A 16,850-nucleotide genomic window follows, 5' to 3' on the forward strand; every position below is an offset into this window, starting at 1 on the left:
AGAGAAGGTAAAATAACCTTGATTTAAGTAAGATCCATTGTACCATTTTCAAACATGAGATTATCAGAAGAAAATGTAATGATACATTGGAGGCAAAAAAATTCATTTTGACCAGAAAGCAATAATCATGAATTGGCTGATGAATACAGCAAAATGCTCACAAGGTTTTTCTGGACTAGTGTTTGGAGAAATAGTTGGCAAGGCTGGCAATGGAGCCTTGGAGTAAAACTATAGAGATGCTATAGTGATATATGAGATCATCCATGGACAAAACCTAAAAAGGAGGGAGAAGGAAAGGCAGCTCTGACGAATCATACAGAATATGAAGATCCTACAACTAAAGGAGATAAAGTTGACATAGTTTGAAAGATAAAAGGATCATTAGGACAATGCATTATTTTAGAAAATAAAGAGGAAAGAAAAATAAAAAGCAACTTTTTAATATTGTTCTTAAATAGACATCAAAGAAAATGACATAACTGGCTCTTTAAGAAGGAATTTTAAAATAGGAAATATGTGAAAGACCAAGAAAAGCTGTTTTCACCAATTGAATTGAAAATCAAAATGATGAGTGAAGAGATTTACTGAAAACATAAGGATTCAACTAAGATTAACATGCCTTTGTCGTATACTCAATGAAATGCTAGGATATTCTACTTCCTGGCAACATTTTACACTCTTTAGATCAGAAGAAATTATAGCAGCATCCAGGTTAGGGTAGGCAGGCAAATAGAGCCACCAGTACATAGTTAAAGGAGCATCTAGAAGATGCTGATTGATAGATTTAAAATTTTAAATTAGAAATTTTATGCAGAGAATTGCTTATTTTGGAATTTTACTTGAGTGGAGAAACAGACAAGAGGCTATTGCACAAAATCAGTTTTCTTTTCCTCTCCCTAAGACCTTGTATCCTGTGAGCACCTTTAAATTTATAGTATCTCTTTTAAAATGAGTGTGTCTCTGCAAGTAATAGTAGCTATAATGTATGCTCTACTCACTTTACAATAATTATTTTATGAATTTGCTTCCTTAGCAACAAAGACACACAGTGAAGGGTTAGTGTAGGAAAAACAAATAAAAAGAAATATAAAAGAAGGAAAGGGCAAAAATCAAAACAGTACTGAAAAGTTTCCTTTCAAAAAATCATGAATGTATTATTTTAACAATTTTTATTGAGGTATAAAACACAAAATTAGAAACTAAACAGTATAAAGTTTTACGTAAGAAAACCCTAACCCCTCAACTCCTCCAAACCATTATATAAATTATTTTGGTATATTTCATTCTATTGTTTCCTCCAATGGATGTATGAGTGCATAGGGAGTGAGTGTGTATAAACTGGAGTTTACAAAATGATGTTATACTAGTTGGAAAACTGCCATTTCATTTAACCACATATTGCAAAGACTTTTATTGTTTAATAAAATGGCTGCTTAACTGTACAACTCCCAGTCTTTGTTTGGAAGAAACAGAAAACATCTCTGGCTGCCTTGTGTAGAAAGGAACACATGAGTCTCACATGACTGGGAAAGTGCAAACGGAGAGTTATTGGGAAATGTCCCATGACCAGGGTGTGCCTGCTGATAAATTAGAACACGAGTGTGGCTTCCACCTTCTTCAGTGCAGCCCTGGATCCAGGCCTTAATGATGCCACCAATGATTTGAATAGATTCTCTCTGATTCTGAATTTCTTTTTTTAAAAATTCTTTTACAAGTACATTTTATATATACAGTAAGTTTGCATTTATCATTGGGTGCTTGTACCTGTACATGATGTATCTTGGTTCTTATTTTTTTTCCCCATTACCTGTGTACCCTTCACCCCTTCCACCCTTTCCTATTTACATAGATTTCATTTCCATTTTTTTTTCTTTTCTCATAATGCTTCTTAATTTCTTATATCAACATTGCCTTCTAGTAATTATGACTCTAGAACACTGGTTTTAAGGCCCAGAACCATGCCCAACCCCTAGTGTTGAAAACAACTGGTTTTTATTCCATATTGCACAATGGACAGAAATATCTGCATGCCACTAATATTGCCAATGAGAGAAATTTCCAAACAGAAAAAAGAGTTCTGAATGCTGGGGAGCAGTACAATGTGCAAATTAATAGTATTTCTTATGAAATAACAGGGTAGCTTCCCAAATTATTCTGAATATTCAGAACATTTTTCATAAATTTCTTTAAAAACAATTCTATGATAACCACTTTGTACATAAACCTACATCTGAATTGCAGGTAGTGTTAAATGAGAGAAATATATTTTAAAACTTTGATGGACATCTGTACTTCACCCTGGGTAAAATTTCCACTAATTTATACTCTCAACAGGAAGATATGAAAGTGTCAGTTTTTCTACTGACAATTCAATTGGCAATTCTATTGCCAGTTCTGGCTATCCTTATTTTGTTAACCTTTCCCCAATATTACTAGTTGAAAAAGAAATAATTTATTGTTTTACTTTATAGTTCTTTGGTTACTAATGCTGTTTGAATAGTTTTCTACATTTGCTATTTTCCTGTGTCCTGTAATTTGTCCTTTGATAACTTTTAGTCCTATTTTCTTTATTGATATTTCCTTATGTTCTTTATTGATCTGATAAAATCTGTTCATATTATTAAAAAAACAACAGACCACCTATTCTTTTATTCTCTAAATTTCTGCTTACTTCACAACATTGCTTATTTAATTAGTGTTTAATGTTTTTATATTTGTGCTCCTTTGTGAATGATAATTAAAATATTTTACGTGTTTATTTTAAGTACACAATGAAACCACCACTGATTTTATATATTACTTCAAACAACTGAATAGCAATCTGTTAGTAGTGTTAATATTTTTTCTCAGCAATTTAAAGAGTTTTTCTATTTAGTAGTAATATTTCTTGAAATTACCAGTAGGTTTATTTTCTCTTTTTTTATTTTCTAGCACATAATGCTCATTTTGTCATTGTTGGTAGTGTTAGCTTTGATCATTAGATTAATATGATGCTAGCTGGTTTTTTTCTAATTTTATTTTTCTCATTTTGTATTTAAAAATGTTTTGTGGGTAGTTATTTGGAGATTACATATTTTATTTTCATTATTCACCTGCAAGTTTTAGAATCCATTAAATTTTTGTCTGTGTCATTTATTTCTGTGATGACTGTAAAATGATAATATCCAGGCACCATCATTCTTTCTATATTTTAGCATTCTATATAAGGAATTTATATTCTTTATTTAATAATTATTATATAATTTTATTATGTTATACTATATTGTAAGCATTTGTCTTGATGCCCAAATCATCCCAGAATTGGTTGGTAGAAGTGTCTTTCATGCTGGCTTCTGTGTATCTTGGCATGTATCATTATCCTTTGAAAATGTTATTACTTTTTTTGCTCAAAAGATGCTCTAAATATATACTGTTCCTTCCTTGTCCCAGCCCTGAATCAGCTACTTCTGTAAATAATCCTCATTCCTTTTAGTGGATAGTGATATTCTAAAACCAAGGTATGACATCTACTTTTTAGTACCAGTTGTCAATGTCAGGGCTATGAAATATATACACACGTTTGTCTTTTTGTTTTCTCTGAGCAGAACTCATGAGTACACACAGATAACTCCAATTTCAATCCAAAACAATAGTGTTTATTTTAGACTCTTCCATCTTCATATTTATGTCTCTGTTCATCAAAAATGAGAAAGTGATTATCATTGCCCTTAATATATTTATTTACTTGCTCAATTCTCTTGAATATATATGTAAGGTTTTAATTTTCCTGGACTTCCTCTGCATTCAGCTCCTTTCTTGTGTGCACTATGGGCCCTTCTGTAAAGGAGAGAGAGAGAGAGAGAGAGAGAGAGAGAGAGAGAGGGAATGCATATAGGACAGATAGAGCTGTTTGGAGATAGAGCATGTATATAGTGTGTGCCTATATATATATATATATATATATATATATAATTTTTCTTGAGTTTTTAATCATGTTAATTCAAAATGTTCCCTTTAATATTTTTAAATATATAGTGTTTACATAATATAAGCTACAAATGATTTACAGTGGCTTTCAGAAGTATTTGAAACGTTTTTTGAAAGTGTATATTTCCTGCTGAGGCAAATCTGGTGCCAGTCCTTGTCCTATGATAACTGTCTTTCTTTTTTTATTTTCTCTAATTTTCAAGAAGGACAAATGTGGACATCAATACTTTGGATAAACAGTTTGCAATGTGATTATTTAATCTGGAAATGAGACAGTAGGCTGTAGATACACACAGAAGGCTTGGAGATAGTAAATAATAATGAGGGGATTGGATTGAATTGGATAAAACTAGAAGGCCTCTGGAACAGGAGAAAATCAAGTTAAAACTACAGGATATAATAGTCCCAAATATTTTCTGTACAAAATTTCACTTCTATACTACATCACCTATCTTATTGCTGAGGTGGATACTAATGTATTTCAAGTCTGAACCTGACCCAATCATAGACAATCAAGAGGGTATTATCTGAAAAATTAAGCTGAAGAGTAGGAAAATTAGTGTAAAAATCCCAAATGATAATTGAAGCTAATCATAAAGAATCTTAATAATCAACAAAATTAATCCAAGAGTGAATCTAACTGGTGAAGATTTCAAATTCTTATTTTGGTAGAATGCCTTAAAAACGAAAAGATCTAAAAGCTGAATTCAATTACAATGAACTGATAACATTTGCATGAAATTTTGCAAGCAATGATCAAATGTTGAAAAAAATAGACTATGTAAAATGATGTTTATTAAAGAAGGAAAAAAGAATAAGAGGGATGAGAGAAAGATTTCAGTACAAAAGAAGAAAAGAAGACAGAGAGTAAGAGAATAAATGATACCGTCATATAGCTCTTGGGTAGTAGATATTGGGTCACACTAGGAATGCTTAAAAAACTTTTAAAATGTTTTCAAAAATTTAAATCCTAGAAACAATAGGTCGTGAATTGTTATTCTTGAAATTTTTTTTTTGTTTCTTAACAACTGAGCTTTTAATTATTAAATTAAAATTGCATCTATGGACATTAGAATTCTAAGTCAATATGGAAGTTCTAGGATTAATAAGATATAGAAAATGTGACTTTTTAAAGGTGACAATTTGAAAAGAAGAACTAAATATGTTGGTTTCACATGTTTTTTATAATTATATCATTTTAACAGGAGTTAAAATACAATAATTTTACTGAAAAGTAATGGATATATTCCTACTTGCCATGTGTGTGATTTGAGTCATAGTAGTCAGAAAAATTGCTGAACTTATACTTAATACCACAATGAAATTTGAAAATTAATTTGAGTACATTTGAAAATACCAAAATGTTAAAAAAAAACCCTCCAATTTTAATGTTATAGATGAAGTTATTTTTAAAGAGATATTAACCAAATTACAATAGCATAAGATAGCAAAAGGCTGTGCATAGCAATGACACACTACAATGGACACCAACCTAAAAATTATGTAGTACAAGGTTCTTATGTTGAAAATAGTATAAACAGTGTAAGTTATGATGAATAGGGTATTTAAAAATAAGATTTATATTTCAAAAGATTGTCAGAATTTCCTTTTTATTCATATACTTATGAAAGTTATTAACAGATACCTTCATTTTTCTTGGGTGCAAATATCCACTATTCCCAGGGCTCTTTTCTTTCTTTCTTTTTTTTTGTTTTGGTTTGTTTGTTTTTTGGGGGGGGTTGGCAGTACCGGAAGATGTCAAACTCAGGACCTTGTACTTGTGAAGCAGGTAGGCATGGCACCACTGAGCTAAATCCCTGGCCCCCCAGGGCTCAATCTTTCCCAATTAAACACTCTTTTTAATGAATGTACAGGTTTTTTTATATTTAATATGCAATCCTCTAGTACCCGCTCTTTAGAGTTTTAGGTATACTAATGCACTGCCATACCGGAAAACAAGCAGACAGGCAATAGTAAATCCCTCTCATCGATTGCTCAGATCCAATGTGTGACTTCGGTGTGTATATCTGCATCACCTGCAGAGCATAATGTGTTTGCAAGTTTTGGCTCCACCCAAAGCATTCTGATTCACTTGTTCTGTATGTGGTTCTCAAGTGTGTAAATTTTGATAAGTGTAATGAACCAAAATGTTGGCTTTGCCTCAGGTTAGGCAAGGATCATATCAAGAGAGGCATTGTTTTAATACATGTGGCTCCATAATCAGAAAGACCAGAAAACCATAGGATGGTAACCTTTGGAGCAAAAAAAAAAAAAAAAAAAGGCATCATTAATTGGAATGCTTAATATTTATCTGTTGATTTTATTGAACATGAAGTCAAGGGGGATTACTGTTACTGTCGTCATCATCATCATCATCATCATTTGTTGTTGTTGCTGGGGATTGAACACAGGGCCACCACATTGAGCTCCATCCTCGGCCCTTATTTATTTATTTATTTATTTATTTATTTATTTATTTTGATACAGTGTCAGGCCAAGTCACTAAGCTGCACAGGATAGGCTTGACCTTGTGATCTTCCTGCCTCAGGTCTCAGAGTGCTGAGATTACGGGCATGTGCCACCTGAGGATGTTATTTTCTTAATCTTTGATCTTGGACTCTGTAAAGTAGCTGGCATTCGAGCCTCAAAATCTGGCTTATATATTAAATCCATCAATATATTAAGCATCTCACATGTATATTTATATTTGTGTAGCATATTTTGTGTATAAAAAACTAACAAAAATTTAAAGTTTTCTGTGAAGAATAACCAACAAAGAGAGAAAATATTTCATCTGTTGAGAAGTCACTAATGTGATAGAAAAATATATGTGGTAAAATAAATATATACATTTATTCATCTAGAATGTTTTTGTTGGATGCAAAAGAAAGGTGAGCATATAAGCACTAACACATTTATAGAGTTGAGATGTTTCACTTTTTTTTTCAGATTTCTTTTTCCAGGATTAAGCAGCCTTCAAGGGCCTAAGCTGGGCCATTAAATTTAAGGTGCTTGTCATTCTATCTCTTCTATGTCTCATAGTTAGTAAGATTAATTATCAGAATATTTGGAGGTGAAATTACACAACATCACTGTTTTATATAATTTTCAAATATAAAATCTTTTTGGGACAGTGATTCTCAAAGTGTAGTCCTTATAACCAATGGTATGAGCACCATTTTAGAACTTTCTATAAATGCAAATTATCAAGCACTACAAAGATTTACTGAATCAGAAATTCTGGGGGAGATTCCACCACCTAAAATTTAACAAAATCTCTAAACGTGGCTGATACAAATTGCCTTTTATGACTCTGACATCTTTAATAAATGTGAGAAAAAACTTAAAGTGATGCTAGTCTAATAAGCTTTCCGGACTCCAAAGAAAAAAGCTAAAGATTAGAAGCTGATAAAAGGGGCACTGAAAAATCAGTCATGGGGGCCTAGAATAAAAACTGACTAAGCTAACTGCAAGGAATAAGAGATTATGAGTAAAATCAGCAGTTGTATTCTGGGTAGTACCCCACAGGACAGTAAGCCTTACAGAAATACTCTAGCAGTTGTGGCCAAGGATTTAGCTCAGTGATTCCGGCACCTGCCTTGCAAGTGCAAGGTCCTGAGTTCAATCCTTGGTACCAAAAAAAAAAAAAAAAAAAAAAAAAAACTAGAGCAGCAATAGCATCGCGGCATTCATTTCATCATCATAGTCATCATTTTCAACCTTATCATCATCTTCATGTTCATCCTCATCATGATCTCCAGACATCAGGCTGGCTGATCATCAAATTTAATCCTTATAATAAATTTAGTAGAAATTTAGTATTTAAATTGTTATCTATATCTCACATGACAAAGCTGAGCATTGAAAAATCTAAGTGGTTTACCCTCAAGTTTATTTAGATAAGATGAAGGAAAAGTGAGATTAGAATCAGGCAGCATGACTGCAAAGCTCACTTTCTTTTTTATTTTTATTTATATATTAATTGTTACATTTTATATAAATTGTATACATTTACATTTATCATTGGGTGTTTGTACCTGAACATGACATATCTTAGTTCTTATTTTTTTTTCCCATTACCTATGAGCCCTTCACCCCCATCACCCTTTCCTATTTACATAGACTTTGGTTCCATTTTTTTTTTTCTTTCTCACAAAGGGAAGAAAGCTCACTTTCTTAAGCACTATTCTTTAGTGATTCTTACAGCACCTTTGAGCTATGGCTAGTCTTGCCATTAGCTAATGAAAAAGAGCAAAGTGTTCATTAAATAATTTGATAAGAAACCTGGCTGTGGTGGCACATCCCTAGAATTCCAGCATTCCAGAGCCTAGGGAAGAACAATCACTGTGAGTTAGAGTCCTGAGCTACATAATGAATTCAAAACAAGCCTACACTGTGTAGGAAGATGAGAGGGAGAGAGGGAGAGAGAGAGAGAGAGAGAGAGAGAGAGAGAGAGAGAGAGAGAGATTGTCAAAATGGATTTGCAAAAACAACAAAGCATAATCAAGGCACTACACAAAATATCCAAAAGGCCCTTACATTTTGAAGGAAGATGCTATGGAGTGGGGGAAAGAAGGATGCCAAGCCATGCCTAGAAGCAAAAACTTGATGTGGTAAAAATCATGTAGACGTAAAGGACTGAGTAGCAATTAGTGAAAAGAGTATGAATAGATGGGATCCCTGAAAACCACAAAGCTGAGTGTTATAAAGGGAGATGCTTCAATGGTCTGGCAAAAAAAACCAAATTATTATGGTCAGCTAAGTTAGACAAAAATTAATGTACGGTCAGAGAAGGACTGGGATGTCAAGGAAGTCAGTGAAAGGTGGAGATTTCAGGTTTGTGGCTGAAAGTGCATCTGAAGAAGACAAGGGTTTGAAGTTAAAGTCCCAGTGGGCAGACTTGCAAACTTCCATAAGGGATGAATGGAAATTTGAGATTATACTGTAATTGGTATTACTCTGTTCATTAAGTTTGGATATACATGAGACACCCAGGTGGGCGACCAGAATATCTGGGCTCATTCCTTCTCCAAAACATTCCTATTTTCCAAGTCATAGATAAGCCAAGGTTAATGATGTCATCTGTATGCCCTTGCTACTTTCCTGGCTTTCCTAGTGCATCAATATTGGCTAAGTGGCTATCCTTGTAATCTTACTGGATGATTATAGTTTGACCTACTTTGCACCCACCTTGTGACTTTGCCCTACAAAACATTCTCAGAGGAATGACCTTGGTGGCATCCCACTTGTCCTACTTTTAACCTCCTTTGTCCTTTAGAACTCATTCTTCAACTCTGAGAAACATGAACGCGACACATCTGACACCTAGCAGGGTGGGAGTTATATCTCTCCTACAGCAAAATTTCTAGATGCATGTAACTGTCCAAAAGACTCCCTGGATGACTCAGACCCAAGGAAGACATAATCCTTTCTTCATCTCCCTTATATGTAGAGGCTTTGTTGCTCATGGTATCTTTGAAGGTAATAGGGTTAAGAAGAAATAATAATAATTTGAATCAGAAAAATAGGGATCTGGAACCCTGTCCTAAGCCTAGAGAGAGCTCTGGACAAATTCCTTATTGCCTCTGAACTGTAAGCTTTTTTCATACATATACTAAAATTGTTCACATCTACATAGTAGTACATATTAGAATTAAAGAAGATAATAAATAAACAGAACTTGGCAGTTGTGTTGGTTCTTTTCCAGCCCATAACACTAAGTTAAACTTCACCTACACTGTCATGGCATGAAGGTACACATAGTATGGTCTGAGTTCTGATTTTAACCCTCTTGGGATGGTCAGGTTTGTAGGTTAAAAGTATACAAATGAAAAAGAAAACAAAACAGATTTTTCTTGTAGGAGTTCAGACTTAAACATAAACCTTTCAAGTAGTCCTTAAAATCAAAACAAAAAATTCCATTCCAGGAGGCAGTGTTTTAAATCTGATTCCAGGTCTGCTTAGCTCTCAACTACTCCCTGAACTCTCTGTGTGACCTCGAGCAAGTAATGTAAATTTGATGATCTTCTTTTCTCTCAACTTTTTCTCACCAAAGAACGATTATCTGATTTTATTTAGTGTAGGACAACACAAAATAAATAGCTATTGTGGTCTCTAGGAGCTTTCTGATGACAATAAAGCATTCAAGGTACTAAGATTGTGTAGAATGCCTACAACTAATCAGATTTGTTTTCAAGTAAAATATAATATAAGGAAATATATGAATAAAACAGATCAAAAATCAAAGGAGAAAATCACAATGTATTCTCAATAACTGGTCATTAAGTAAAATCTGTTCTAAAAAAGTCATAAGTAAACAAGTTCTTCTTCACTTCTCCCTATTTCTTAGAATCAAGTAGAAATTCTCTGTTTTGAAGTAGGAGTCGGTGTGTGTGTGTGTGTGTGTGGTTGCATGCATGTGTGTGTACACTTGTACATGTTTTGAATGAGCTGCTAAATTAACCCCTTGACATATTTACATATTTCTACTTATATTTACATAGTAAATGCATTGCCTGAGCTCTAAAGAATAACATCTCTCCTTTTCAAGTCCAAGCACTCTCCACTAAACTGCAAGGAAAGCATCTAATGCGTTAGCTGTGATTGGAGCTCTACAAATCAGTAAACATGTCTTTTATACGAAATAAAATGAAGCTGTCAGCCACTGCAAATGTACCAAGATAGTGGTCACATGACTAAACCACCAGACAGTCTCTGAAGTATTTTATTCCAGTTTCAATCTATTAATCAGAAGATCTTGGAGAGCAATAATTTAAATGTGGCAATAATCAATTTTATAACACATTAATAGAAGCTACGTTCAAAGTTTGCCACACCACTGACTGCACTGGAATCCTGACAGGAGCCCTAGGGCCATGCCTAATTTGCATTAAGTTTACATAAAATTGTAAATCAAGAATACATGAGCAGAGCCCTAATATTTGTTAGTGCTTAGATCTTTCCTGATATATGGATTGAAACTGCTGCTGGTTTGAGTTGGGTTGCAAAAAATCTGTGCAACTGATCAGCTTTGTTTTCATTCTGCAATTATAGGGAAAGAGACCCAAGAGAGCTTTAGTTTGAGGACATGTGTATGACTTTTAGAGTTTCCACTCTATGAAACCATAACTCAGATGTGTCTTCTGGATGGAATCTCCCATCTAGAATCAATTTGTCCCCAGTGACTTTGTAGACCCTTGTCACTGGACTTGCTCAGAAGGAATATTATTTATTTATTGAAGACAGAAACAACACAGAAATCTGGACAGCTAAGAAGATATCCTGGCCTCTGGAATTTTTATTTTTCCCAAAAGACTTCTGCTGTCATAAAAACAGATGATAATTGATTGTCTTTAGTACAAGAGCAGATACACCAAACTTTCCTAAATTCAGCAAATTGTCCCAGAAGTTTGGGAATGTGAGATTCCTATGGTTCTAAGGACTCTGTGTTCTTATTTCTGTTTTCAAACTCAGAGTTAGGAGACAACATTTTCACCAAAGTGCTGATTCACAATGGCAAGGGCACTCTCTACTCAGTCTTCTTATTTTAAGTCTCTATTCTAAGGAGAAAATAGACACCTAAGTGAAATAATATATTCTGAAGCCTCTGCTTTTCAGAAAGGATTTTGCAAATATTTCCTCCATTGTGATTACTTCTGACCTCCATCTTTCACCTTACTATCCACTTAGCCTACCTTTTTCTTACCTTGCACGATCAAGTAAACTTGGGAGGTCTTGGGCTCATGCTGTGTCTGAACCGAGCATGTGTAGGAACCCTCATCATAGACATCCACTTTCTGGATTCGGAGGCTGTATTCCAGAGAATGGCGTTTCTCCAGCTCAACCCGGGGATCCAGAGACCATTTGTCATGTCCAGCGAAAATGATGCCAGAACGGTTCAACCAGGCCACTTTCGAGTTCTTGTCTTCTACAACACATCTGACAAAGCAAAGGAATAATGTTAGTGCTTTAAACCATAACTGCACCTGCTTTCATTCTCCATGTGGTTGGACTCATCAAGACCAATCAAAAAAATAATTATATGCACAATGAAATATTACCATGACATTTCTTGGAGTCCTAAGTATTTTCACTATTTCTTTTAGATCTAATTACCATCCCATGGATGAATGTCATTATATTAGATTCAGTTCAGCAATAAACAATCTGAGTGTAAGTAATACAGGCAAATAAATCCAAATGAGTATTGACTTCCCAATGGATTTTCTTCTTCTTGTTTAGGAAAAGGTCATTCACATAGAATTCCACCTGTTTAAATATTTTCTAGAATTACACAATTGATATTGTGGTCCTGTTAGTCCATCTTGAACCAAAGTTTTCTTTCATTAATATTTTCTATCATTTGTTATGATGGTAGGTTCAAGTTTCGTTCCATAGTTGTAGGAATGAAAGAAAGTTTGAAAGTTCATTCGTACACTGAGGAGTTTTGAATGGCTAGTCACAGGAATGAAGTGTGTGAGCAGGAGCAAGGGTAAATGGATAGATGTTGTATCAAGGAAGTCAAAACAAACACCACCTGGTATAAATTTCATTTCAGCTGCTGAGGGCAGCAGATTGTCTGATGACAAGATAGTTAACTAGCAGCACTTCTGGTCATACTGAATGAATGTAACCTTTCAAGGGAGATGAAGAAACAAATTTTATATCTGATATTTCAGAGAAGGTAAGGTATAAATACTTGTTTAAATGACTATTTTTTTTAGAAACTCAAAATGCTCTCTTTCTGAAATTAGAAAGAAGGATAAACAATTAGATTAACGGAGAAGTAAATTTTTCATGGTGAATGCAGTTTTTTCCTTCAATTTTCCAGCAAAGAATCTGGCAATGAAGGAATGAAGCAAAACCAAAAACAAACAAACAAACAAATAAATAAATAACCCCACCTGCTCTCTGTATTCCTTTGGCAAGATTTTAGTCTGCCTCATGGGAAGATAGTCCCAGAACCTGCTCATAGCTGTAGAGCCAGCTGCTCCATACTTTAGGGCATGAGTGGACAGAAAGAGCTAGACTCAAGTACCACAGTAGAGCAATTAAAACCATCTTGCCCTGTATTTTCTAAACAAAGTGAAAGCCAGATCTTTCTCTCAGGTTAAAGCAGCTGAGTAGAGATTCCACACCCATGGATAGAAAAGGAGCTGATGAAAAATCCACAAGCTGTCCACATAGGGATGTAAAAGCCAACTCATCTCTCTCATAAGGAGGAGAAAAGCTGAATGCATCTTCTAAAATGTCTCATCTATAATACAAAAACCACCTTATCAAAATATTTTAGGTGGATTATATATTTTATTTGGAATGAGAATTTGAATTACATTGGGTGTCAAGGCACTGCAACTAGAAGTTGGGTTACTTTACTTTCTTCTTTCCCTATTTCTTGTCATAAATATAGCCAGATGTAGGTACCATTTAGTCCCTCCATTTCCCAGTGTGTATTTTTCTACCACACAGATATTATTGGGAATAATTTTTTATGTGTGCTTGATAAACTAGAGGTCCTCTATGAGGCGCACAAGTTCACTTTATGAATGCGGGCTGCTTCTTTCCAGACTCGATATGACTTTTTCTTTTTTACTTTTGTGTACCATCACTTCTCTGTCCTTGGTGATGATATTTACTCTTAACTTAGAGTCACATAGAGTCCAATTAAAGGCTGTTTGCTGTCTTATTCTAGACCATTAATGAAGCTATGCAATGTACACTTGTGATGTTTTTCTTTTCTACTGAGAAAATATAAAATTTCTCTATGTAAATGTATTTTATCTTTTACCATGTTTCCCCTTGCACTTTTCTCACCTGCACAGCTCAACACAGCAATAGCTGCATTTGCTAGTCAGAGAATTACTCTGAATCTTCTTTAGTTCAAAATGTGACCCTAGTCTGTCCATTTTGAAACCATATCAGGCTACACATTTAACAAAGACAGATTTTGCCCTATTCATTTGGCTATCTCTAAAAATGGAATAAACTCATGTGGTAAATGTCTGCCATGTAAACTCACAGGATCATACACACTGACACAGGATGTATGGCTACCTATCTTCCATGCCATCACTCCAAAGAGCATTCAGAAATAAACCAAGCAAGATTCCTTTTCATGAGAAAGTAGAGATTTAAGTCAGGTCTTTATGGTCCTTTGGCATTTGGGGACTTTTTATCCATAGCAAAGTTAAAATCACACATCATTGTTCAAAGTTATTCTCTAAGAATATTAATATTTCTCTTACCTAAAGAAGTCATTGACGATTTCAGCAAAATTGTCAGACCCATAAAAATGTATCCACTGAAAATAATGCATTATGTGGAAATTTTGTCATGACAATCTATATAACATCTTATTTTTACTTTGGGATTCAGCTCTTTTTAGTTTTTTAAATTTATCTTTTACTTAAAAAACAAGTGAAAAGTATGTTAAAATATGTACACGCTTTTTATTGACTAAGATGGGTAGGTAAACTCTAAGCACCAGAGTACAATGTAGTATTTTTAAAAAGAAATTATTTCTCTAAATCTTTAAGGGTTCTTTGTTCTATAGTCAAAAGTTCCAAAACAAATGTATTTACACTGTAAACTACAGAATAATCCTTCTGCAACCTGATTAATACATTTCCTATGAAAAATTAACAAAGGAATAACAAAACTTCAGAATTTTAAAAAAATTTCAAATCTTGATTTAAGGCAGTATTTTAAATCATAAAAGATACAGATATGGAAAAAGCCAAATTAATAGTCTCAGTTTGTAGAACTATGATTATTAAATGACAATAACAAGTCACACAGGGTAATTACAGACTACCTGGCTACATTAAATGAGAAATACTGATACAAAGCACCAGCCTCTCAACATTCTAGGTGAGCTTGCACCTAGGAGGAAGTTGGCTTGATCACGTGATAGGTAGACCTGTAGAGAAACCAGGGTCATGTTATCATACTATAACAATGAATGCTTGCCCACCTAGAATGGTGCTTTAGCACTGGACATTGTGGTTGAAAATTATATATCTTGAGAGTTTATCTCCAAAACTCAGCCTGGCTAAATCAGGAAATGTAGAGGTATATTAAAAAGTCCTTTAGTGCTGTATGTTGGTTGACTTAATTGAGATTTAGAAAGGGCTGAACTCTAACCAGAGTAGATAACTGTGCCACATGAGAAGGTCAGAAAATGTCCCTTCACTTTGGCCAGGATTTCCAGCAGGCATATAGGGGATGTAGTGGTATGAAACAGAGAATTACCTTTCTAGAAATCTTTTTGTGTCAGTATCCTATCATTTACTTGGTTCCTTCTTATGAGCTCATCAGACTCAACATTGCAATAGAGTTACTTGTATTCATCTTTTTTCATAAGATTATTAAAGGCAATGACTTTCTTCCAGTTTAATCATGAAGCCCTCACTGAGCCTAGTGGTGTAAACACCATGTATGCAGTAATACTGAAATGTGAAATAAATAAAGTGAATTTAATTTCACAAATTGTTTTAGGCCATTTATTAAATCTTTATTACATTCCTTAATAAGAAATTTAATGAATAAATTAATAAGTACTTTAACATTCCTTAAAAGTCATTAAAATGATCTGATAGAAAGCAAAATTTAAAAGGAATTATTGGATATAATACAAAAGTGAAAGGGAAAGTAAGAAAGAATATGCTGTTTGTTTTCACTTTGAGTAACGATCACTTCTGTGAACTAAATAAGCTATGTTGCATGTAAAACAGTATGAAAAGAAGTATAAAGCGTTAATAAATGTTTAAGAATTTGCCCCCTTGAACTATGAACTGTTAAATATCAGGGTATTACCTACTTTAACTATACAACTATGACTTTTTTAAATCAGCTCTAAAAATAACAGAAAAATTAGGCAAACTTTTATCTTCCCTGCTCAGTATATCCAAATCCATAAAGGTGTTATGAAAAATCAATACACTTATAAAAATCTCAAGCACTGGATCTCTGCAAATGCTTTATACCAAGTACATTATGGACACTTACATGAACAAGTACATTGACAATTCTACCCATACTTCACAAGGCTGGGAATCATACTTTTAAAATTATGAATATAATGAGATTCAGAAAAGAAATGCTCAATTCCATTTGAACCAACAGATTATTTAATAGCATATTAACTGACAGATTATCCATAATGTGATACACATGTGCCAGATATTAAGCCAATTTAATTGCTACCAGACACATCTCTTTATATTTAATAAGCATTATTGGTTAGAAATATACTAATATAGCATTAGTATTTATCCAAATTTAATTTTACATAAATATTTGCTATTTCTAGAGGATAATCTTGTATTTTTCATTGATAATAAATATATTTTATTTAATCTCTCATTAGTTATTTATGTTCCTAGTTCAAATTATAGGGTTTTAGGGCAGTATAACTGGTCAGGTAAGAAACATTCCTTTGTGTCGTAAGAAAAAAACAATGAGATGAGTATTTATCAAGTGGATGCAAGCTATGCCTCCAGATTGCCTTGATGTGTATAATAATTTTAAAAAATCACAACCTGGGAGGGAGTATCACCACCGGTATCTATTGGGTAGAGGCCGAGGATGTTGCTAAACATCTTTTAATGTACAGGTCAGTTTCCACAAAAGATTAGCCTATCCAAAATATTAATAAAGCCACGATCAAAAATCTTTGAGTTAGGTCTTTGTTTCTCAATTTAAATATCTGGACTTAATAGGGCAGAAATTAAAAGTGTAATGGCATGTTTTTCATAAACACATTCTTTTACATTTTTAGGCACTTAATTAATTACTAGCCAAGTCTGTGAATCAAGTTCCTGACAAAAGTCAAGTTCCTGACAAAGACACTACAATGAGATCTAGCAGCAGTTTGTTATAGTTAA

General features: G+C 33.7%; 1 protein-coding gene across 5 annotated transcripts in view; it reads right to left on the minus strand.

Annotated features, from left to right (window-relative positions):
• Lsamp (limbic system associated membrane protein) overlaps nucleotides 1–16,850 on the minus strand; it is a 2,156,433-nt gene that overhangs the window by 295,316 nt on the left and 1,844,267 nt on the right. For all 5 annotated transcript variants that reach the window (XM_087208915.1, XM_004835679.4, XM_004835678.4 and 2 more), the window contains one exon: nucleotides 11,672–11,904. In XM_087208915.1, the coding sequence (XP_087065041.1) occupies nucleotides 11,672–11,904 (233 nt within the window). The remainder of the gene's footprint in view (nucleotides 1–11,671; nucleotides 11,905–16,850) is intronic.

This window comes from Heterocephalus glaber, unplaced genomic scaffold (genome assembly GCF_053883595.1).
Source record: "Heterocephalus glaber isolate CG9 unplaced genomic scaffold, H.glaber_assembly_v1.0 deba00000122, whole genome shotgun sequence".
Classification (NCBI taxonomy): Eukaryota; Metazoa; Chordata; class Mammalia; order Rodentia; family Bathyergidae; genus Heterocephalus; species Heterocephalus glaber.